General features: G+C 41.7%; 1 protein-coding gene and 1 non-coding gene across 2 annotated transcripts; one reads left to right on the forward strand and one right to left on the reverse strand.

Moving 5' to 3' along the window:
* Positions 1 to 3,569: 3,569 nt before the first annotated feature.
* LOC116131327 lies at positions 3,570 to 3,676 on the reverse strand. The gene has a single exon (XR_004128243.1). It is a non-coding gene; the product is annotated as a small nucleolar RNA R71 (small nucleolar RNA).
* A 3,832-nt stretch (positions 3,677 to 7,508) lies between these two features.
* LOC116131195 (uncharacterized protein K02A2.6-like) lies at positions 7,509 to 8,381 on the forward strand. The gene is made up of 2 exons (XM_031416843.1): positions 7,509 to 7,829; positions 8,199 to 8,381. The coding sequence occupies exons 1-2, from the start codon at positions 7,509 to 7,511 to the stop codon at positions 8,379 to 8,381; spliced, it is 504 nt and encodes a 167-aa protein (XP_031272703.1).
* The last annotated feature ends 15,687 nt before the right edge of the window (positions 8,382 to 24,068 follow it).

Genomic DNA, 24,068 nt, shown 5'->3' on the forward strand with positions numbered 1-24,068 from the left:
CTATAACCACTCAGATGCAGCCACGTCGTGTGATGACGTGAGCAGCATGCTCCTGCCAATGCAGTGGGTATGCGCCAAGTTGGTGAGAGGCTAGAAAAGGTCCACGTTTCCAATCCCTGCACAAGTCGAGGAAATCATTCGGGCAGGTGAGTAATGGGACGCAGAGGAGGATTTGCACGGCATCTGCCCCACTCACAGATTTAGTAATCATTACATTAATTCATCCCATTATAAATAGAGGGCTCCTTTCCCGTTTGTGGGATTAGCGAATTTTTCTCTGAAATATCATACATTCTCTCTCTCTCCCTATTGTATTTCTTAAGCTATAAATCAGCTCGTTGAACGCGACCTGATTTCACTCATTAATACAATATCAGTGGACGTAGGATTCGTTTGTTTAAGCATCCAAACCACTTTAAACATTATTCTTCATCTCTTACTCAACCCAATACCCCCTTATACATGTGTGATCTCTGAGTCCGCTCAGCATTTCCTACGTGCGATTAGTTGGTGTCAAAATCAAGCATCAACAATTTGGCGCTAGAAGGAGGGTCTGATTTAGTACTTGTTCTTCATCAGGAGAATCTCTGACTAATTTGTCCCACTACAGCAAATGGTTCGCAGATTTGAATTTGAGTGAACCAATCATGGTGATGAAGAGATCCCCCAGGTACAAGAGGACACTTCTCCCGAGGTGCCCTTGGCCCCGCAAAATATCATGGGGGATATCCCTTCAAGCTCACGGCTTGATCCAGCCGTCAAGAGCTACCTGGAGAGGTTCAACAATACTCTCCAAACGGTCAACCAAAGGTTGGACTGGTTGGATCGGGTCGTACCACCAGAATCAAATAAAGCGGTGCTACCACCAAAAACGCTTGCAGGTCGCATGAAAGCGCGAAAAAGGGCAAAAGCCCATAACGCACGCACTGCAGCGCGTTAAAGAAAAGGAAAGCAGGTGGCACATAGCGGACCTAGAGGCTCTGAGGAGCCAGCGAACACCAATCGTGCCCCGGGTAGAATACCCGTGGCATTGAGACTCGGTGACATGTCGCGGCCTAAGCCGTCCCATGCCACGTCACACGAGCACTCCCAAAAAAGTACAAGGCAGGGAGATTCCCATTATCGCCAAAGTGACGACTTCGATCGTTGTTGCGCGGGAAGTTCCCACCGTCCGCGGGTCGGTTCGCACCACCGCGAAGGTCAGGAAGGTTCCCCAGACCATTCAACGTCATCACACGGCTCTAGCCAGCGTGTGTCGAGATTGGCCAGGATTTTCGACCGAGACAAGAAGAAATCCGACCTATGATCTTTCCTCAACCGTAACCGTGAGGGTCGAACTCACATTGCGGAAAGCGATCCCCAGGTAGCTCCGCTGCCTCAAATTAAGGAGCTACAGCGAGCTTTGGATCAGTTGAAGGCTCAGCGAAATGAGCAAGGTGATAAGAGCTTGAAAGTTTATATTTTTTTAGTGATTTAATTGGATTATTTATGGAAAAATGTGTTTAAAGTGTGGAATTTGAATTAATTCTTTCATAAATACCTTTTATGGGATCATGGGTGTATTTTGAGTGTTTTCAGGCTCAAACAAATATATGAAGGGAAAAGAATGATGTCGATGGAATTCATGACGCGTAGGAACAAACGGTACAAGAATTAGAGTTGAAACGAGAAAGTTGTGACGCGTCGAAGATATAACGTAAAATCTGGAATTCCTTCAAGATGAGCATGCTTCGATGTTTCTGTCATAACTTGAGCTGTAGAAATCAAAATTCAATGATTCTGGTGGCGTTGGAAAGCTGTGTTGATGACTTTACCGAATTCTAAAGATCACGGATACCTTGGATAGAAAGAACGATTGCCACAGTGACTGTTTTTACCATCGTGGTGATGGGTCACGAGCTTGTTAGGTTAATGCATTATCCTAATCCGAATCTGAATGGGCTAAGGCATTTACTCTTTTCCTAAGTAAGATCAAAACCCTAGGACTATAAATAAGGGTCTTTAAGAAGTTTGAAGAGAGTTTTTGGAGAGAGAGAAAAGGACGGCTACTAGTTTGGAGATAGGGATCCTTGAAGCTCTCGTTCACCAATTAGAGAAGTGTTTATATTTTTCTTTCTTGAACTCATGTTATTGAATACAATGAGGGTTTTTATTATTGCAACTATGAACTAAATTTCTTTTCTAGGGCTAAAGATGTAGCCCAATTTATGAATATGTGTTGACGTTATCTTTATTGATTTCTTATTGAGCATTAATTCTAAGTTTTATTATTGTGTGTAATGCTTTCAATTCTTAAGGATCCTAGGGTTGAATGATATCATGAGTTGGGTTGAGATCGAGAGATGAAACCTGATTTGTCTAAGGTAATAAAACCATAGATTGAGCAAACGCTAGAGATAGGTTACCGCAATCTATGAGGCTCTGGTAAATTTCATCGAACTTAATGATCTCTTAGCTTTTAAATCCAACTTAGAGATATTTTGGGTTGTTGTTTAAGGGTTAATTCACTAATTGTTCGAGAGAAAATTAGGGGAATATTAAGGAGTTTGGCCTTTAGAATAAGCTTAATTAGGATAGTAATAATCGTCAATACATAGGATTAAATTGGTGTGAAATCCATGCCCTACGGTTTAGCTATATTGATCTTTACACCATAGCTTTTATAAAATTCTGATTTGTTTAGTTTTTAATTTGTTTTCCTTTTCATTAAATTCATTCATAAAATTCTGTTTCATCAAATAGCAATAAAATAGACTAGTTTGATACTTGGTAGATAGTTCTCTTTGGATTCGACACTTCTTTACTCGAGTTTTACTACTTGCACGATTTCGTATACTTGCGAATAGCCTGTCAAGTTTTTGGTGCCGTTGCCGGGAAACTATTTTATTTTACCAATATCAATACGAAATATTTAGTTGCTAATTTGATTTGTTTTATTTTTGTTTACTAATTAATTTTTATTTTTGTTTGTTTTGTTTGTTGTTTTCAGCTAGAATCTGGAGAGTTTACGTTCAAGAGGTGGTGGTGATCTTAATCCACTAGATTTTGAGATCGAGAGAACCGCTAAACAGTTGAGGAAAGAAAAGAGGCAAACTGACTCTGAAAAATCAATGGCTAACACAGGAAATGTGAATCCCAATATTGGAAATCAAGAGAATGTGAATGAGGATACTTTAGGAGGAAATGCAATGGGTGGAGCGGCAGTGGTTCAAAGAGCATTGAAGGACTACTCTAGTCCTACTATTAATGGGTGCTATTCTAGCATCAAGAGACCACCCGTTCAAGCGAATAATTTTGAGATTAAGCCAGCAATTATTCAAATGATTCAGCAGTCAGTCCAATTCACTGGGTTACCTAATGATGATCCCAACCTACATATCGTAGATATTCTAGAGTTATGCGACACATTCAGGCATAATGGAGTATCTGATGACACAATTAGGCTAAGGCTTTTCGCATTCTCCTTTCGGGATAAAGCTAAGGCTTGGTTGATTTCTCTGCCATCTAAGAGCATCACGACATGGAACGAGTTAGCTCAAGCGTTCTTCACTAAATATTTTCCACCTGCCAAGCTGAGGAGTGAGATTACCAACTTTTACCAATAAGATTCGGAGTCATTGTATGAAGCATGGGAAAGGTATAAGGATCTCTTACAAAGGTGTCGTCACCATGGTTTACCAATCTGGTCGCAAGTGCAAACGTTCTACCAAGGGTTGCTACCAACTATTCAAGCTATGATTTATGCTGCAAGTGGGGGAGCCTTGAACAATAAAACACCAAAGGAAGTATACAATCTGATTGAGGTGATGGCGAACAATAACTATATGAGAACTTCAGAGAGAACTTCAACAAGGAAATCAGCGGGAGTGCACGAAGTTGACAGTTACACTGCATTTGCTGCTCAACTTTCAAACATCCAGAAGCAATTAGGTAATGTGTTAAAAATAAATGCAATTGAATCTTCTTCTCTAACATGTGAACTTTGTGCAGGAAATCATTCATCAAAGGATTGTCAAGAAGGGAACCCATTTGCTTAGCCTGAGTAAGCCAATTACGTCAATAAATTCCAAAGGGGGCAAGGGAATCCATATTCCAACACATATAATCCAGCATGGAGGAAACACCCGAACTTTTCATGGAGCAACAACAATGAGCAAAAACAATATCTTGTTTTTCAACCTCAAGAGCCAAAATCTAATTTAGAGAATGTGTTGACTAAGTTCATTGAAGAGACAAGCAAGAAGTTTGAGAAGACTGGCGTCCTGGTTCAAAATCAATAAGCCTCTATTAGGAACCTTGAGACTCAAATTGGGCAAATTCACAACATATTAGTGGAAAGAGTTCAAGGAGTTTTGCCGAGCGATACAGAGAAAAATCCCAAGGAACAAGCGCATGCAATCACCTTGAGGAGTGGACGAATTTTGGAAAATTCAAAGGGTGAAAAACAGAGGCAAGAACAAGACTTGAAGGATGAGCAGAAGAACGATCGCCTCGGCGATGACATGCCTCGCCGCAGTGATCGTGAGAATGTGGAGAGGCTCGTCCGAAACAAGGATGATCGTCGCGGCAATGACACTGGTGGCCACGGCGAGCGTGATCCTGCTTACAATTCGTTAGAACTTTCAACTAATCATCGTGGCGATGAATCTGGTGGCCGCGGCGAGCGTGCATCTAAGCAGAAACCTTCTTCGAGCCAGGCAACCCTTCCATACCCATAATGGTTGAAGAATCAGAAGCTTGATAAGCAATTCGGTAAGTTTATTAACATGTTTCGAAGTTTACATATTAATATCCCTTTTGTTGATATGCTAGAACAAATACCAAAATATGCGAAGTTTTTGAAAAAGATCCTCATGCACAAGAGAAAAATCGAGGAACACGAGAAAGTTATACTAACGGAGGAATGCAGCGCGCTGATTCAAAAAAAACTACCACCTAAACTACGAGATCTAGGGAGTTTTACTATCCCTTGTATTTTGGTAGTTGTTATTTTGATAAAGTGTTATGTGATTTAGGGGCAAGTATAAATTTAATGCCGTTTTCCATTTACAGGAAGCTTAGTGTTAGACATGGAGGAAGATAGGGAAATACCTTTAATTTTAAGACGACCTTTTCTAGCCACAAGTAGAACATTGATAGATGTCCATCAAGGGAAATTAATCTTAAGGGTAGAAGATGAGCAAGTAGAATTTGATGTGTTTAAATCTATGAAGCGTCCATCTGAAATAGACTCATGTTTTAAGATTGCTGTTCTCGACACCATAGTGGAGCAAAATTTTGAAGAGGACTACCCCATTTTTCCTTTAGAGAATTTTTTGATGAATTCTACAGATCAGGAGGATGAAGTTGATAGTGAAGAGATAAGAGAGTGTTTAAGATACTTAAATGCTCTACCACCCTTGGTTCGTCCTGAAGCAAATTCGATAAGAGAAATTAGAGCCATGGTGTCTCAGTCAACTTCACCAATCACAAAGGCCCCTACACTTGAGCTTAAGCAACTACCATCTCATTTAAGGTATGCATTTTTAGAAAATGGTAAATTTTTTCTAGTCATTATTAATGCTTCTTTGAGTGTTGTAGAGGAAGAAAAGTTGCTGCGCATATTGAGAAAATACAAGAAGGCCATTGGATGGACAATTGCGGATATAAAAGGTATCAGTCCTTCAATTTGCACGCACAAGATCCTAATGGAGGAAAGTTATAAGCCTACCGTCCAACCACAAAGAAGATTGAATCCATCAATTCAAGAAGTGGTCAAGAATGAGATGTTGAAGCTCTTAGATACCGGAATTATATATCCAATTTCGGATAGTGCATACGTAAGTCCAGTCCAAGTAGTGCCAAAGAAGGGAGGAATGACAGTGGTCCGTAATGATAACAACGAGTTGATTCCAACACGAACAGTCACGGGATGGAGAGTGTGTATTGACTATCGCAAACTGAATTCCGTGACTCATAAGGACCATTTTCCATTGCCATTCATCGATCAAATGTTGGAGAGGTTAGCTGGCCATGAGTTCTATAGTTTCCTAGACAGATACTCAGGTTACAATCAAATTGCTATAGCGCCAGAAGATCAAGAGAAAACGACTTTCACGTGCCCATACGAAACATTCGGCTATCGAAGAATGCCTTTTGGCTTGTGCAACGCTCTTGCAACTTTTCAACGTTGCATGATCTCAATATTCTCTGATATGGTTGAGAAGTCCATTGAAGTTTTCATGGACGATTTTTCTGTTTTTGGAGATTCTTTTGATGATTGTTTAACTAACTTATCTAATGTTTTGCAAAGATGTGTTGACACTAACTTGGTGCTAAATTGGGAAAAATGCCATTTCATGGTACGAGATGGGATTGTGTTAGGTCGACGGATATCTGCGAATGGAATTGAGGTGGATCGAGCAAAGATTGAAGTTATTGAGAAACTACCACCTCCAAACTCAATGAAGGTTGTTAGAAGTTTCCTTGGGCATGCGGGTTTTTATAGGAGATTCATACAGGATTTCTCTAAAATATCTAAACCTCTCTGTGATTTATTAGCTAAGGATGTTCCTTTTAATTTTAGTCAAGAGTGTTTAGATGCATTTAAGTGTTTAAAAGCAAAATTACTTTCTGCTGCTATTATTGTTGCGCCTGATTGGGAACTACCTTTTGAACTCATGTGTGATGCAAGTGACTACGCTTTAGGGGCTGTTTTAGGACAGCGGAAAGGTAAGGTTTTGCATGTGATTTATTATGCCAGCAAGACTTTAACGGGACCACAGTTAAATTATGCTACCACTAAAAAATAATTTTTAGCAATAGTATTCTCTATTGATAAATTTCGTTCTTATTTGCTAGGTACCAAGGTTATTGTGTACACTGACCATGCTACATTGAAGTACCTCCTAGCAAAACGGGATTCCAAGCCAAGATTATTGCGATGGGTATTGCTTTTACAGGAATTTGACTTGAAGATTAAGGACAATAAAGGAACGGAAAATCAAGTGGCTAACCATTTATCCCGATTAGAGTCCAATGAAGAAGTTCGAGAGGAAGAAAAGCCAATCAACAAATACTTCTCGAATGAGCAATTGTTTGCTATTCAAGAAGGGCCATGGTTTGCAGATATTGCTAACTATTTGGCGTAGAAAGTATTACCTCCTGGAATGAACTCCCAAAGATGGGAGAATTTTTTTGCAGATTTAAAGTACTACTTTTGGGAGGATCCATTTTTATACAAGCATTGCGCCGATCAAATGATAAGAAGATGTGTGCTAGAAGAAGAGATGACGAATATTCTTCGTCATTGTCATTCAATAGAAGTTGGTGGTCATTTTGGTTCGACAAAGACCGCCGCTAAAGTTCTTCAATCAGGATTTTTCTGGCCAACTCTTTTTAAAGATGCTTTTCATTTTGTTATGAGTTGTTATGAGTGTCAACGGGTTGGGAACATATCAAGGAGAAATGTCATGCCTTTAAATAATATCCTAGAAGTAGAATTATTTTATCTATGGGGGATAGATTTTATGGGACCTTTTCCATCCTCATTTTCTAACCGTTTTATTTTGGTTGCTGTAGATTATGTTTCGAAGTGGGTGGAAGCTGCTGCGTTGCCAACAAACAATGCTCGCGTAGTTATCAAGTTCGTGAAGAATAATATCTTTTCAAGGTTTGGCACGCCAAGAGCCATTATCAGTGATGGTGGTTCTCACTTTTGCAATCGCCAATTCGCAACATTGTTAAGCAAGTATGGGGTTACACATCGAGTGGCTACCCCATATCACCCTCAAACTAGTGGCCAAGTAGAAGTATCTAATAGGGAGCTGAAACGAATCTTGGAAAAGACAGTAAGCACCTCTTGAAAGGATTGGGCAATCAAGTTTGATGATGCATTATGGGCATATAGGACGGCATTCAAAACACCAATAAGAATGTCGCCCTATAGGATGGTTTATGGAAAAGCTTGTCACTTGCCAGTAGAGTTAGAACACAAGTCATATTGGGCAGTGAAGTTTCTTAACTTTGATCTACAAGTTGCAAGAGCAAAATGAGTACTGCAACTCAATGAGATGGAAGAGTTTCGCAATAATGCATATGAGAATGCCTGAATCTACAAAGAAAAGACTAAGCAGTGGCACGACAAACATATTGTGAACAAGGAATTCAAGGAGGGCGACAAAGTGTTATTGTTTAACTCAAGACTATGACTTTTCCAGGGAAAATTGCGATCAAGATGGTATGGCCTATTCATAATTCATCGCGCGTTTCCATATGGGGCGATAGAGCTTCACCACCCAACAAAGGGAACATTCAAAGTCAACGGCCAAATATTGAAACCTGATATTGAAAATGGGAATGAAGACGAGAGGGTTTCAATTCTTCTTCAAAATCCTAATTGACGACAGAAAGGAGTCGAGCTTCAGACTTTAAACAAGCACTTTTTGGGAGGCAACCCAAGATTTCGATTCCGTTTGGTTTTTATTTACTTATTTTTGTAACACCTACTGAAAACTGTACAATGCATGCATAATAACAATAGAAAAGTTGGGACCACCCAAAGTTTCCTTTTCATCAATTCATGTGTCTTATACATAAAGAGTAGTTTACAAAAATGTATTTTAAAAGACAAAAAGGGGAAACAGTTTAGCTATTCCTCATTGCTTGCCGACGCCCCTCCGACCGCAACATCATCTAGAACCTGCATCCACAAAGGAAAATAAGGGGTGAGCACAAAATAATGCTCAGTAAGTAAAACTCTCTATCTGTCTGTCCCCGTATGAATAACTCTTAATCTTTCCTTATGCTATCTCTGATTTCTATTCTGTTTCCAATAACATCATGGCCTCATCTTACCGGAGGTACGGCGGATGGCGTTCACACCGCAACCATCTCACTCTTATGGCTATCGGGTGGAATTCACACAGTACCAACCCGTTCTTAGTGACTACCGAGTGAGAGATCACAAGCACAACTCGGTCTTTCTATACTATCGGTGGAGATCACCTAGCGCACCCGTTCCTCATGAATTTTGGGTAACGATCACCAAGCATTACCCGTCTCTAGTCACTATCGGGTGATGGTCACAAAGCATCACCCGTTTCTACTAAATGTCGGATGATGATCACAAAGCATCAACCTACTTATCTATCACTACCGGGTAGCGGTCACAAAGCATCTACCCATTTCTACTACTCATCGGGTGACGATCACAAAGCATCGACCCATCACTCTAAGGGCTATTCGGATGATGATCACCAAGCATCAATCCGATTCCCATAACGGTCGGGTGATGATCACAAAGCACATCCCAACTATACTACTCTTCTATTCATTCTTATTGTAGTTTTTTCAATGCTCTCTACCCTTAGAGTACTTTTACCCACTAAGCTCTCTACTCATAGGGTAATTGCAAAACCATTCCCTTACACTTTCTTAGGTCACTTTTCCATGTAAACTAGTGCCTATGGATGGTTCATCTTCACCAATGCACTTATGAGATGCAACAGCAATGTTGCAAGAATTAAGGTTCATTTCTCACTCAACCTCTATTAGGCATTTCATCAAACAACTCATGTGCACTATAAAACTCTATCATAGCCATTTCTAAAACTTTCTTAACCATCCAAATGGGGAAAAACCCCTTCACAAAGCCACAAAACCTGCCATAGAAAACACTTCCAAAAAGGGGATCCATAATATCCCTTAAATTCCATCTCACTACCTTGCCAAACCAACAACCCATTTCTCAATTGCAAGGTATAAACAATCACAAAGCATAGAAATCTCTATTTAATCCTTCATACATGCTATATTACATGCACATCACATACATACTATTTCTATCAAAACCCTAATCAAGAATTCATAAATCTCAACTTGGGTTGGGTTTTACTTACTTGTTAAGGAGAGACTACACAATTCTTTTTCACTTTTAGCTTGACTTCTCCTCTTATCTTAACCAAAGAATGAAAACCCTCAAACTTCAATATGGGTTAAAACTCCCAAACACACACAACTTAAGAAGAAATCCTTACCTTAGGAAGCCTTAGGTTGCTTTTCTACCCCAAATCCTTCAAAAATCCCTTGAAAATCCTTGATCAAAAGAAAAGAGAAGTTGAGAGGAGAAGAATGAAGAGTCACGTTTGAAATCCACCTAGAAGTTATTCTTCGCCCGGCGAAGCACGGCAGACTGAACTTCTTCTGTTTTCATCCAATTTTCAGGGCAAACATTCAACACAACACTCAAACAAATAATATAACAAAAACCAACTCGATAAGGGCAAAAGAGGAAACAATAACAACGTACCTCAAGCGGGGCGTACAATTCTCCCCCCCTTAAAAGAATTTCGTCCCGAAATTCTGCAAATAACTCTGGGAAACGTTCTGCATGTCTCGTTCTACTTCCCAAGTGGCCTCTTCCACTTTGTGATTCCTCCAAAGGACCTTCACTAGCGGAACACTCTTGTTCCGAAGTTCTTTAAACCCTTCGATAAAATCTGAACTGGACGTTTTCATATACTAGATTCTCTGCTACTTCAACGTCTTCTACGCTTAGGATGTGGAGGGGATCACTTACATACTTCGTAGCATCGGACATGGAAGACATTATGCACCCGTCCATACTAGGTGGTAGTTTAATCTGTAAGCCACTTTTCCTATCGTTGTAAGATTCAAAAGGACCTACATACCTCGGTGCTAATCCCTTTGCTTCCGAAGCGCATACTCGCTTGTAGGGGGGAACTTTCAGAAACACTTTGTCGCCCACTTGGAATTCTACCTCTTTCTCAAGTCGGCATAACTCTTGTCCCTCTTGGGCTTGCTTCATTCTATTTCTGATTAATTCACATCGTCTACTAGTTTTGAGTCATTCTGGCCCAAGAGCAATACTCAACTCATCTTTCGCCTACTTCATCCCAATGAAGCGGAGACCTACACCGTCTACCATACAAAGCTCGTAAGGCGCCATTCTAATTGTAGACTGATAACTGTTGTTGTAGGCAAATTCCACTAAGGGTAACATCTCATGCCAGGATACTCTATAATCCATGCAACAGGCTCTCAAACATATCCTCGAGCACCTGATTCGTCCTCTCAGTTTGGCCATCTGTCTGAGGATGATAGGCAGTCTGAATGCTAAACGGGTACCCAACTCTCTGTAAACTTGTCCAGAAGGCTAAAACAAATTGGATCTCTATCTGACACTATAGTCTTGGGCACACCATGCAATCTCTATCTCCTTGAGGTAAACTGAGCCCACTGATCTGTGTGGTAATTTCCTTTACTGGGAGAAAATGGGCTGACTTGGTTAACCTATCCACAATCACCCCTATTGCATTACACACCTTTCTGCACTCTGGGAAGACCCGTGATAAAAATCCATGAAATGCTCTCCCATTTCCAATCCGGAATACTCAATGGTTGAAGCAAACCTGACGGCCGTTGGTGTTCTGCTTCACCTGCTGGCAAGTTAGACCTTACCCAAACTCTGCATGTCTTTCTTCATACCCGACCACCAAAAGCCTTTCTTAATATCCTGATACATCTTGGTTGCTCCCGGATGAGCGGTGTACGGTGTGTCATGAGCCTCCATAAGAATTTTCTGTTTTACTCCTCAATTGGAGGGATACATAACCGATTTCGAAAATAGAGGACACCATCTCTCACAAGAACTCAGATGTCTTGCCCTCATGCACTTGTGAACTATTTTCTGACACCACTCATCGCCATTTGCTTTTCTCTAATTTCCTCTAGTAAAGAGGACTGTACCACAAGGCTGGCAATTCTTCCCGAAACCACCTCAATCTGTTCCTTAGACAATTCTTCTATTAACTCTTTTGTCTGGTAAGCCGGAAAACATGGGCTTTCTACTCAAGGCATCGGTACCACATTGGCTTTCCCCGGTTGATATTTGATCTCACAATCATAATCCTTGACCAGCTCTAAACCATCTCTGCCTCATATTCAACTCTTTTGGGTGAAGAAGTACTTTAGACTCTTATGACGTGTAGATATTACTCTTCACACATAAAGGTAATGCCTCCAAATCTTTAAGGCAAAGACCACGGCTGCCAATTCAAGTCAGCGTAGGGGTCTGGTTCGTACTCCTTCAATTGACGAGAGCAAAGCTATAACTACCCAACTGCATTAACACAGCACCAAGTCCCTGCAAAGAGGCGTCTGTATAAATGTCATAATCTACAACTCCTGTGGTAACACTAGTAAGGAGTGATGTTAACCTCTTCTTCAACTCTCGAAAGCTTTTTCACATGCTGCTGACCAGACAAAGGAGATTTCTGCTTAGTAAGAGCTGTCAACGGTTTAGCCAACTGGGCGAATCCCGCTACAAATGCCGGTAGTAGCTGCTAAGCCTAGGAAACTCCTGATTTCTTTCACTGTTCTCGGCTTCTGCCATTCCAGGATTGTGCACTTTACTACGATCTACGAAATCCCTTCCTTTGATACGGTATGACCAGGAATATCACTTGGTTCAGCCAAAACTCACACTTGGAAAATTTAGCACAAACTTCTTTTCTCTCAGCCGTTGCAATATAATCTCAAGTGTTTTCTCATGTCTTCTCTTGACTTTGAGTAAATCAGAATGTCGATGAAGACACAATGAACTGATCCAAATACTCATGAACTACCTGTTCATCAGGTCCATAAAAACTGCTGGGGGGATTAGTCAAACCAAAAGGCATCACTACAAATTCATAATGCCCATATCTTGTACGAAAGGCAGTTTTAGCCACATCTTGCTCAACCACTCTTACCTGATGTACACCGGACCTCAAATCAATTTTGGAGAACACTGCCGCTCCTTTCAACTGATCAAAAAGGTCATCTATCCGGGGTAGCGGGGCTTATTCTTCACTGAACTTTATTCGCTCCCTATAACAATACACATCCTTAGTGATCCATCCTTCTTTTTCACAAACAGGATTGGAGCTCCCAAGGAGAATGACTCGGTCGGATAAAGCTTATCTAAAAGCTCTTGGAGTTGCTTCTTTAATTCTTGGAGCTCAGCTGGGGCCATTCGATAAGGGGCTTTAGATATTGGTGCTGTCCCGGTGCTAGTTCGATACTAAATTCTACCTCCTCTCTTGAGGCAAACCCGGTAACTCTTCCGGAAACACATCTAGAAAGTCCGAACTACTGGACCTCCTGAATCTCTAATTGTGGAACATCACCACTCTGCACTACATGGGCAATATACCCCGAACACCCCTTTCTCAACATCTTCGGCTTTCACACTACTAATCAGCATGCTTAACTGTTGGCCTTCTCCAAAACTAAACTTATCTCCACAATCGAGGTTAAACCTCGCTTCTTTTTCCGACAGTCATCTCTACTCCATATCTTCCTAGGAAGTCCATACCCAAAATTACATCAAAATCGGGCATTCGAAAACTATAAGTAACAAGATTAACTCTCTACCCTGGATCACTAAGGACTCTCTTAACAAAATCTCTTGAGTCACAACACAACCCATCGGGTAATCTATCTTAATGGGTTGTGTCGTTCTAGTAGGTTTCAAACCTAATCTCTCAAGCATCCCATAAGATATAAACGAATGGGTAGCACCTGAATCAATTAAAGCATATAAAGGGACTGCAGAAATAATATGACCAGTAATGGCTGATGGACTGGCCTCTGCTTCACCCTGTGCCACAGTAACACTCTGGCATTCGCAGTACCTCCTGAACCCTGGTGGTTGGTGGAAGAGGAGCTTCAACTCTTATCATGTGGCCCTGGCTGTCGGCACCTATAGCACACTCTCTGATCCCAGACACTCTCCCGGGTGATTCTTCCACATTTAGGGCAAGGAGGAAACCCTCTGTCCGAGGTTTATTCTTCCACTCTTTTCTATTCTGTTTATACTGAAACTTCTTCTTTGATTCTTCATTTCTTTGCCTCTTACACCCTCATGCTTTCTCTCTGGGGAGTAGAGGGTAGCTCCTTCAGTCCTCCTGTCGAGGATCTACGGGGAAGATTTTATTCTCAAAAATCTCCGCTTCATGCCCGCCTCAAGGCCTCACTGTAATTCCGAGGAGGGTTGGAGCTTGTCATAATATCCCGGGCTATCTCCGGCTTCAATCCATGCACAAACTTATCCCTTCTCAAGGCCGGAGTACAACTATTCCCGGTGCAAACCTTGCAAGAGCGTTGAACTTTACTGAGTACTCTTTCACAGCGCTTGTCCCTGCTGTAGACTGATAAATTCTTGGACCTTCTCATGAACTTGGTCTCTGTTCTATACTCAGCCTCACTAACCTTGCCTAAACTCTCCCCACGTCATCACTGTCATGTCATGAGTTTCTTCCATTAATTCACCAAATTGGGCATCACCCCGAAACAAGAAAATCGCATACCGGATCTTCTCCGGTCTGACATGGGAAATAAACCTGTGGCTCGTTCTACTGACCCAAGCCACTCTTCTGCTATTACGGGATCTGTAGTACCCTTAAACTCTGAGGGTTGAGCTGACTGGAAAGACCGTAGATCGGTTCCACTCTGTTCGGTAATGGGGGAGGTACCGTTTGCCCTCTTTCGACAGGCGTAACGGCGGTGTCTGTACGGGGGGTACAACTCTCCCCTGAGTTTCAGCCATACTTGCTGTATAATTCCGATTCTAGTTCATCAAGGGGGGGCGTAGACTCTGGTGGGTTAGAAGGTTCTCCTTCATTCACCACACCTTACCGCGATTTCGATAACTACGCCTCATCTACAAAATGATCACACTTATGAACTCAAGAGACAATTAATAAGGAAAGAATTACTCACACGGTCGGTTATAGAAGTCGTGGCGATGAGAATAGTACACTGTTCAATCCCAAAATTTTTGCTCTGATACCAAAAATGTAACACCTACTGAAAACTGTACAATGCAGCTAATAACAATAGAAAGTTGGGCCCAAGTTTCCTTTTCATTACAATTCAGTGTCTTTTATACATAAAGAGTACTGTTTACAAAAAATGTATTTTAAAAGACAAACAGGGGAAACAGTGTAGCTATTCCTCATGCTTGCCGACGCCCCCCGACCGCAACATCATCTAGAACCTGCATCCACAAAGGAAAAAACGGGGGTGAGCACAAAATAATGCTCAGTAAGTAAAACTCTTATCTGTCTGTCCCCGTATGAATAACTCTTAATTCTTTCCTTATGCTATCTTGATTTCTATTTCTGTTTCTAATAACATCATGGCCTCATCTTACCGGAGGTACGGCCGGATGGCGTTCACACAGCACCATCTCACTCTTTATGGCTACGGGTGGAATTCCACCAGTACCAACCCGTTCTTAGTGACTACCGAGTGAGGATCACAAAGCACCAACTCGGTTCTTTCTAACTATCGGGTGGAGATCACCTAGCGCCTACCCGTTCCTCATGAATTTTGGGTAACGAACCAAGCATTTACCCGTCTCTAGTCACTACGGGTGATGGTCACAAAGCATCAACCCGTTTCTACTAATGCGGATGATGATCACAAAGCATCAACCTACTTATCTATCACTAAAGGGTAGCGGTCACAAAGCATCTACCATTTCTACTACTCATCGGTGACGATCACAAAGCACGACCCATCACTCTAAGGGCTATTGATGATGATACCAGCATCAATCCGATTCCCATAACGGTCGGGTGATGATCACAAGCATCATCCCAACTATACACTTTTCTAATTCATTCTATTGTAGCATTTTTCAATGCTCTCTACCCTAGAGTACTTTTACCCACTAAGCTCCTACTCATAGGGTAATTGCATAAACCATCCCTTCACTCTTAGGTACTTTTCATGTACAACTAGTGCCTATGGATGGTTCATCTTCACCAATGCACTTATGAGATGCAACATGCAATGTTGCAAGAATTAAGGTCATTCTCATACTCAAACCTCTATTAGGCATTTCACAAACAACTCATGTGCACTATAAAACTCTATCATAGCCATGATTCTAAAACTTTTCTAACCATCCAAAATGGGGAAAAACCCCTTCACAAAGCCAAAACCGCCATAGAAAACACTTCCAAAAAGGGGATCCAAATATCCCTTAAATTCCATCTCATACCTTGCCAAACCAACAACCATTTCTCATTTGCAAGGTATAAACAATCACAAAGCATAGAAATCTCTATTTAATCCTATACATGCTATATTACATGCACATACATACATACATCATTTCTATCAAAACCCTAATCAAGAAATTCATAAATCTCAACTTGGGTTAGGTTTTACTTACCTGTTAAGGAGAGACTTCACAAAATTCCCTTTCACTTGTTTAGCTTGACTTTCCTCTTATCTTAACAAAAGAATGAAAACCCTCAAACTTCAATATGGGTTAAAACTCCAAATACAAACTAAGAAGAAATCCTTACCTTAGGAAGCCTTAGGTTGCTTTTTACCCCAAAATCCTCAAAATCCTTGAAATCCGATCAAAAGAAAAGAGAAGTTGAGAGGAGAAGAATGAAGAGTCACGTTTGAGAAGAAGAAATGAGGGGTTTCTTTGATTCTAATTCCTTTAATGAAATATTACACACTCATTCCCATTTGCCCTTGTTCTACTTTGGGAATTCCATCCATATCCTTTGATTCATACAAACTCACCCCTATCTCACCTATTCTCCATGAAATATCCTTACAATTAACTCCCCACTTTTCCTGCTAATTAGGGGTAGAAAGGTCAAATTGCCTTAAGGAAGAAAATATCTAAAACTCAATCAACTTTATTCGGCCCGTCGCCGCGGCGAAGAAAACCTCTGTCGCTGCGGCGAAACTGTCCAGGGAGTTCCCCTTGGTTTCAACAATCTTCGCCGCGGCGAAGCTTCTTCTTCGCCCCGGCGAAGCACGGCAGATGAACTTCTTCTGTTTATCCAATTTAGGGCAAACATTCAACACAACACTCAAACAAATATAATAACAAAAACCAACTCGATTAAGGGCAAAAGGGAAACATAAAAACGTACCTCAAGGGGGCGTTACAATTCTCCCCCCTTAAAAGAATTTCGTCCCGAAATTCATGCAAAATAACTTGGGAAACGATTTCGCATGTCTCGTTCTACTCCCAAGTGGCCTCTTCCACTTTGTGATTCCTCCAAAGGACCTTCACTAGACGGAACACTCTTGTCCGAAGTTCTTAACCCTTCGATCTAAAATCTGAACTGGACGTTCTTCATATACTAGATTCTCTGCTACTTCAACGTCTTCTACGCTTAGGATGTGGAGGGGATCACTTACATACTTCCGTAGCATCGAGACATGGAAGACATCATGCACCCTGTCCATACTAGGTGGTAGTGCTAATCTGTAAGCCACCTTTCCTACTCGTTGTAAGATTCAAAAGGACCTACATACCTCGGTGCTAACTTCCCTTTGCTTCGAAGCGCATTACTCGCTTGTAGGGGGAAACTTTCAGAAACACTTTGTCGCCCACTTGGAATTCTACCTCTTTCCTCTTCAAGTCGGCATAACTCTTCTGCCATCTTGGGCTTGCTCCTTCTATTGATTAACTTCACATCGTCTACTAGTTTCTGAGTCATCTCTGGCCCAAGAGCAATCCAACTCATCTCTTTCGCCTACTTCATCCAATGAAGCGGAGACCTACACGTCACCATACAAAGCTCGTAAGGCGCCATTCTAATTGTAGACTGATAACTGTTGTTGTAGGCAAATTCCACTAAGGGGAACATCTCATGCCAGGATACTCTATAATCCATGCAACAGGCTCCAACATATCCTCGAGCACCTGATTCGTCCTCTCAGTTTGGCCATCTGTCGAGGATGATAGGCAGTACTGAATGCTAAACGGGTACCCAACTCCTCTGTAAACTTGTCCAGAAGGCTAAAACAAATCTGGAATCTCATCTGACACTATAGTTAGGCACACCAGACAGACTATCTCCTTGAGGTAAACTGAGCCAATGATTGTAGTGGTACTTTCCTTTACTGGGAGGAAATGGGTGACTTGGTTAACCTATCCCAATCACCCATATTGCATTACACCTTTCTTGCACTCTGGGAAGACCCGTGAATAAAATCCATTGAAAGCTCTCCCATTTCACTCGGAATACTCAATGGTTGAAGCAACCCTGACGGCCGTTGGTGTTCTGCTTTCACCTGCTGGCAAGTTAGACATTTACCCACAAACTCTGCAATGTCTTTCTTCATACCCGACCACCAAAAGCCTTCTTAATATCCTGATACATCTGGTTGCTCCGGATGAGCGGTGTACGGTGTGTCATGAGCCTCCTAAGAATTTTCTGTTTTAACTCCAATTGGAGGTATACATAACCGATTTCGAAAATAGAGGACACCATCTCTCACAAAGAACTCAGATGTCTTGCCCTCATGCACTTGCTGAACTATTTCTGACACCACTCATCAGCCATTTGCTTTTCTCTAATTTCCTTAGTAAGAGGACTGTACCACAAGGTGGCAATTCTTCCCGAAACCACCTAATCTGTTCCTTAGACAATTCTTCTATTAACTCTTTCTGTTGGTAAGCCGGAAAACATGGGCTTTTCTACTAAGGCACGGCTACCACATTGGCTTTCCCCGGTTGATTTGATCTCACAATATAATCCTTGACCAGCTCTAACCACCTTCTTGCCTCATATTCAACCCTTTTGGGTGAAGAAGTACTTAGACTCTTATGATCGGTGTAGATATTACTCTTCACACCATAAAGGTAATGCCTCCAAACTTTAGGCAAAGACCACGGTGCCAATTCTAAGTCATGCGTATGGGTATCTGGTTCGTACTCCTTCAATTGACGAGAAGCATAAGCTATAACCCCTACCCAACTGCATTAACACAGCACCAAGTCCCGCAAAGAGGCGTCTGTATAAATGTCATAATCTACACTCTGTGGTAACACTAGTACAGGAGCTGATGTTAACCTCTCTTTCAACTCTCGAAAGCTTCTTCACATGTGCTGACCAGACAAAAGGAGTTTTCTGCTTAGTAAGAGCTGTCAACGGTTTAGCCAACTGGCGAATCCGCTACAAATCGCGGTAGTAGTAGCCTGCTAAGCCTAGGAAACTCCTGATTTCTTCACTGTTCTCGGCTTCTGCCTTCTAGGATTGCCTGCACTTTACTCGGATCTACCGAAATCCCTTCTTTGATACGGTACGACCCAGGAATATCACTTGGTTCAGCCAAAACTACACTTGGAAAATTTAGCACACAACTTTTTCTCTCAGCCGTTTGATACTAATCTCAAGTGTTTCTCATGTTCTTCTCTTGACTTTGAGTAAATCAGAATGTCATCGATGAAGAAAACAATGAACTGATCCAAATACTCATGAAATACCCTTCATCAGGTCCATAAAAACTGCTGGGGCATTAGTCAAACCAAAAGGCATCACTACAAATTCATAATGCCCATATCTTGTACGAAAGGCAGTTTTTGCCACATCTGCTCAACCACTCTTACCTGATGATACCCGGACCTCAAATCAATTTTGGAGAAAACTGCCGTCTTTCAACTGATCAAAAAGGTCATCTATCCGGGGTAGCGGGTACTTATTCTTCACTGTAACTTTATTCAGCTCCCTAATCAATACACATCCTTAGTGATCCATCCTTCTTTTTCACAAACAGGATTGGAGCTCCCCAAGGAGAATGACTCGGTCGGATAAAGCCTTTATCTAAAAGCTCTTGGAGTTGCTTCTTTAATTCTTGGAGCTCAGCTGGGGCCATTCGATAAGGGCTTTAGATATTGTGCTGTCCGGGTGCTAGTTCGATACTAATTCTACCTCCCTCTCTTGAGGCAAACCCGGTAACTCTTCCGGAAACACATCTAGAAAGTCTCGAACTACTGGCACCCTCTGAATCTCTAATTGTGGAACAATCACCACTCTGCACTACATGGGCAATTACCCGAACACCCCTTTTCAACATCTTCCTGGCTTTCACATCGTAATCAGCATGCTTAACTGTTGGCCTTCTCCAAAACTAAACTTATCTCCACAACGAGGTTAAACCCGCCTTCTTTTTCCGACAGTCAATCTCTACTCCATATCTTCCTAGGAAGTCCATACCCAAAATTACATCAAAATCGGGCATATCGAAAACTATTAAGTCAACGATTAACTCTCTACCCTGGATCACTAAGGACTCTCTAACAAAATCTCTTGAGTCACAACACTAACCCCATCGGGTAATTCTATCTTAAGGGTTGTGTCGTTCTAGTAGGTTTCAAACCTAATCTCTCAGCATCCCATAAGATATAACGAATGGGTAGCACCTGAATCAATTAAAGCATAAAAGGGACTGCATGAAATAATAACTGACCAGTAACGGCTGATGGACTGGCCTCTGCTTCACCCTGTGCCACAGTAACACTCTGGCATTCGCAGTACCTCCTGAACCCGGGTGGTTGGTGGAAGAGGAGCTTTACAATCTCTCATCATGTGCCTGGTTCGGCACTATAGCACACTCTCTGATCCCTCAGAAACTCTCCCGGGTGATTCTTCCACATTTAGGGCAAGGAGGAAACCCTCTGTCCGAGGTCGTTATTCTTCCACTCTTTTCTATTCTGTTTATACTGAAACTTCTCTCTGATTCTTCATTTCTTGCCTCTTACACCCTATGCTTCTCTCTCTGGGGAGTAGAGGGTAGCTCCTTCAGTCCTCTGTCGAGGATCCTAAGGGGAAGATTTATTCTCAAAAATCTCCGCCTTCATTGCCCGCCTCAAGGCCTACTGTAATTCCGAGGAGGGTTGGAGCTTGTCATAATATCCCGGGCTATCTCCGGCTTCAATCCATGCACAAACTTATCCCTTCTAAGGCCGGGAGTACTAACTATCCCGGTGCAAACCTTGCAAGAGCGTTGAACTTTACTGAGTACTCTTTCACAGCGCTTGTCCCTTGCTGTAGACTGATAAATTCTTGGACCTTCTCATGAACTTGGTCCTCTGTTCTATACTCAGCCTCAAATCTTGCCTAAACTCTCCCCACGTCACACTTCATGTATGAGTTTCTTCCATTAATTCCCACCAAATTCGGGCATACCCCGAAACAAGAAACTCGCATACCGGACTTCTCCGGTCTGACATGGGAAATAAACCTGTGGCTCGTTCACTGACCAAGCCACTCTTCGCTATTACAGGGATCGTAGTACACCTTAAACTCTGAGGGTTGATGATGCTGGAAAGACCGTAGATCGGTTCCACTCGGTCGGTACTGGGGGAGGTACCGTTTGCCCTCTTTCGACAGGCGTAACTGGCGGTGTCTGTACGGGGGTACAACTCTCCCCTGAGTTTCCGCATAACTTGCTGTATAATTCCCCGGATTCTAGCTTATCCAAGGGAGGGGGCGTAGACTCTGGTGGGTTAGAAGGTTCCTTCATTCACCACACCTTTACCGCGATTTCGATAAACTACGCATCACTACAAAAGATCACACTATGAACCAAGAGACAATTACTATAAGGAAAGAAATACTCACCCGGTCGGTTATAGGACGTCGTGGCGATGAGAATAGTACACTGTTCAATCCCAAAATTTTTGCTCTGATACCAAAAATGTAACACCTACTGAAACGTACAATGCATGCATAATAACAATAGAAAAGTTGGGCCAAAGTTTCCTTTTCATTACAATTCATGTGTTTTATACATTAGAGTACTGTTTACAAAAATGTATTTTAAAAGACAAAACAGGGGAAACAGTGTAGCTATTCCTCATTGCTTGCCGACGCCCCTCCGACCGCAAACATCTAGAACCTGCATCCACAAAGGAAAATAACGGGGTGAGCACAAAATAATGCTCAGTAAGTAAAACTCTCTATCTGTCTGTCCCCGTATGAATAACTCTAATTCTCCTTTTATGCTACTCTGATTTCTATTTCTGTGTTCTAAAACATCATGGCCTCATCTTACGGAGGTTACGGCCGGATGGCGTTCACACAGCCCCATCTCACTCTTTATGGCTATCGGGTGGAATTCACAGTACCAACCCGTTCTTAGTGACTACGAGTGAGGACACAAAGCACCAACTCGGTTCTTTCTAACTATCGGGTGGAGATCACCTAGCGCCTACCCGTTCCTCATGAATTTTGGGTAACGATCACCAAGCATTTACCCGTCTCTAGTCAATATGGGTGATGGTCACAAAGCATAAACCCGTTTCTACTAAATGTCGGATGATGATCACAAAGCATAAACTACTTATCTATCACTAAACGGGTAGCGGTCACAAAGCATCTACCCATTTCTACTACTCATGGTGACGATACAAAGCACGACCCATCACTCTAAGGGCATTCGGATGATGATCACCAAGCATCAATCCGATTCCCATAACGGTGGGTGATGATCACAAAGCATCATCCCAACTATACTACTCTTTAATTCATTCTATTGTAGCATTTTTCAATGCTTCCTCACTTAGAGTACTTTTACCCACTAAGCTCTCTACTCATAGGGTAATTGCATAAACCATTCCTTACACTTTCTTAGGTCACTTTTCATGTAAACTAGTGCCTATGGATGGTTCATCTTCACCATGCACTTATGAGATGCCAACATGCAATGTTGCAAGAATTAAGGTTCATTTCTCATACTCAACCTCTATTAGGCATTTCATCAAACAACTCATGTGCACTATAAAACTCTATCATAGCCATGATTCTAAAACTTTTCTTAACCATCAAAATGGGGAAAAACCCCTTCACAAAGCCACAAAACTGCCAAGAAAACACTTCCAAAAAGGGGATCCATAATATCCCTTAAATTCCATTCAACTACCTTGCCAAACAACAAAACCATTTCTCAATTTTGCAAGGGTAAACAAACAAAGCATAGAATCTCTATTTAATCCTTCATACATGCTATATTACATGCACATCACATACATACATCATTTCTATCAAAACCCTAATCAAGAAATTCATAAATCTCAACTTGGGTTGGGTTTTACTTACCTTGTAAGGAGAGACTTCACAAATTCTTCCTTTCACTTGTTTAGCTTGACTTCTCCCTTATCTAACCAAAAGAATGAAAACCCTCAAACTTCAATAGGGTTTAAAACTCCCAAATCACACAACTTAAGAAGAAATCCTTACTTAGGAAGCCTTAGGTTGCTTTTCTACCCCAAAATCCTTCAAAATCCTGAAAATCCTTGATCAAAAGAAAAGAGAAGTTGAGAGGAGAAGAATGAAGAGTCACGTTTGAGAAGAAGAAATGAGGGTTTCTTGATTCTAATTCTTTAATGAAATATTACACACCTCATTCCATTTTGCCTTGTTCTACTTTGGAATTCCATCACCTATCCTTTGATTCATTACAAACTCACCCCTATCTCAACCTATTCTCCATGAATATCCTTACAATAACTCCCACTTTCCTGCTAATTAGGGGTAGAAAGGTCAAATTGTCCTTAAGGAAGAAAATATCTAAACTCATCAACTTTATTCGGCCCGTGCGCGCGGCGAAGAAAACCTCTGTCGCTGCGGCGAAACTGTCCCAGGGAGGTCCCCTGGTTTCAACAATCTTCGCGCGGCGAAGCTTCTTCTTCGCCCCGGCGAAGCCTGGTACACTCAAATTCTTCTATTTCAACCAAGATTCAGGGCAACAATCAAATAACACTCAAACAAACAAATATAACAACAACCAACTCGATTAAGGGCGAAAGAGGAAACAATAACAACGTACCTCAAGCGGGGCGTTACAATTTTTTTTCTGATTAGTAATTTTTGTGTGTTATTTTTTGCGTTATTTTTAGTTCGTTAATCCAAATATTTTGATTGTCTTTTTAAGGTTATTGGCACAACACACTCAGGGAACAATCTGGTTCCATTGAGTTACGGCACCATCACGCTCATCGCGGCGATACAAATAATCGCTGCAACAAGCGTCAGTTTCATGCACGAACATAAGACACATCACGCTCGCCATAGCAACAAACATTATCGCTGCAGCGAGCGTTGCTCTCACGCACAACCGCGACGAACTGAATGATTGCCGCAATGATCAAACAACTCAAAACGCGATATCGCGTTTATATCAGCCTGCTCCTCTTTTCCTTAACACAATCTACATTACATGCTTTCCTCTTCCACAATTTCTCCTTACCAAAATCTTTT

This window comes from Pistacia vera, unplaced genomic scaffold (assembly GCF_008641045.1).
Source record: "Pistacia vera cultivar Batoury unplaced genomic scaffold, PisVer_v2 Contig230, whole genome shotgun sequence".
In the NCBI taxonomy this organism is placed as follows: domain Eukaryota; kingdom Viridiplantae; phylum Streptophyta; class Magnoliopsida; order Sapindales; family Anacardiaceae; genus Pistacia; species Pistacia vera.

What these genes read in the sequence shown, in the direction of transcription:
- LOC116131195 (XM_031416843.1), top strand. Translation starts at nt 7,509, where the DNA reads ATGGGACCTTTTCCATCCTCATTTTCTAACCGTTTTATTTTGGTTGCT. An exon ending in AACGAATCTTGGAAAAGACA is followed by an intron (nt 7,830 to 8,198) that starts GTAAGCACCTCT and finishes TGACTTTTCCAG; the next exon opens with GGAAAATTGCGATCAAGATG.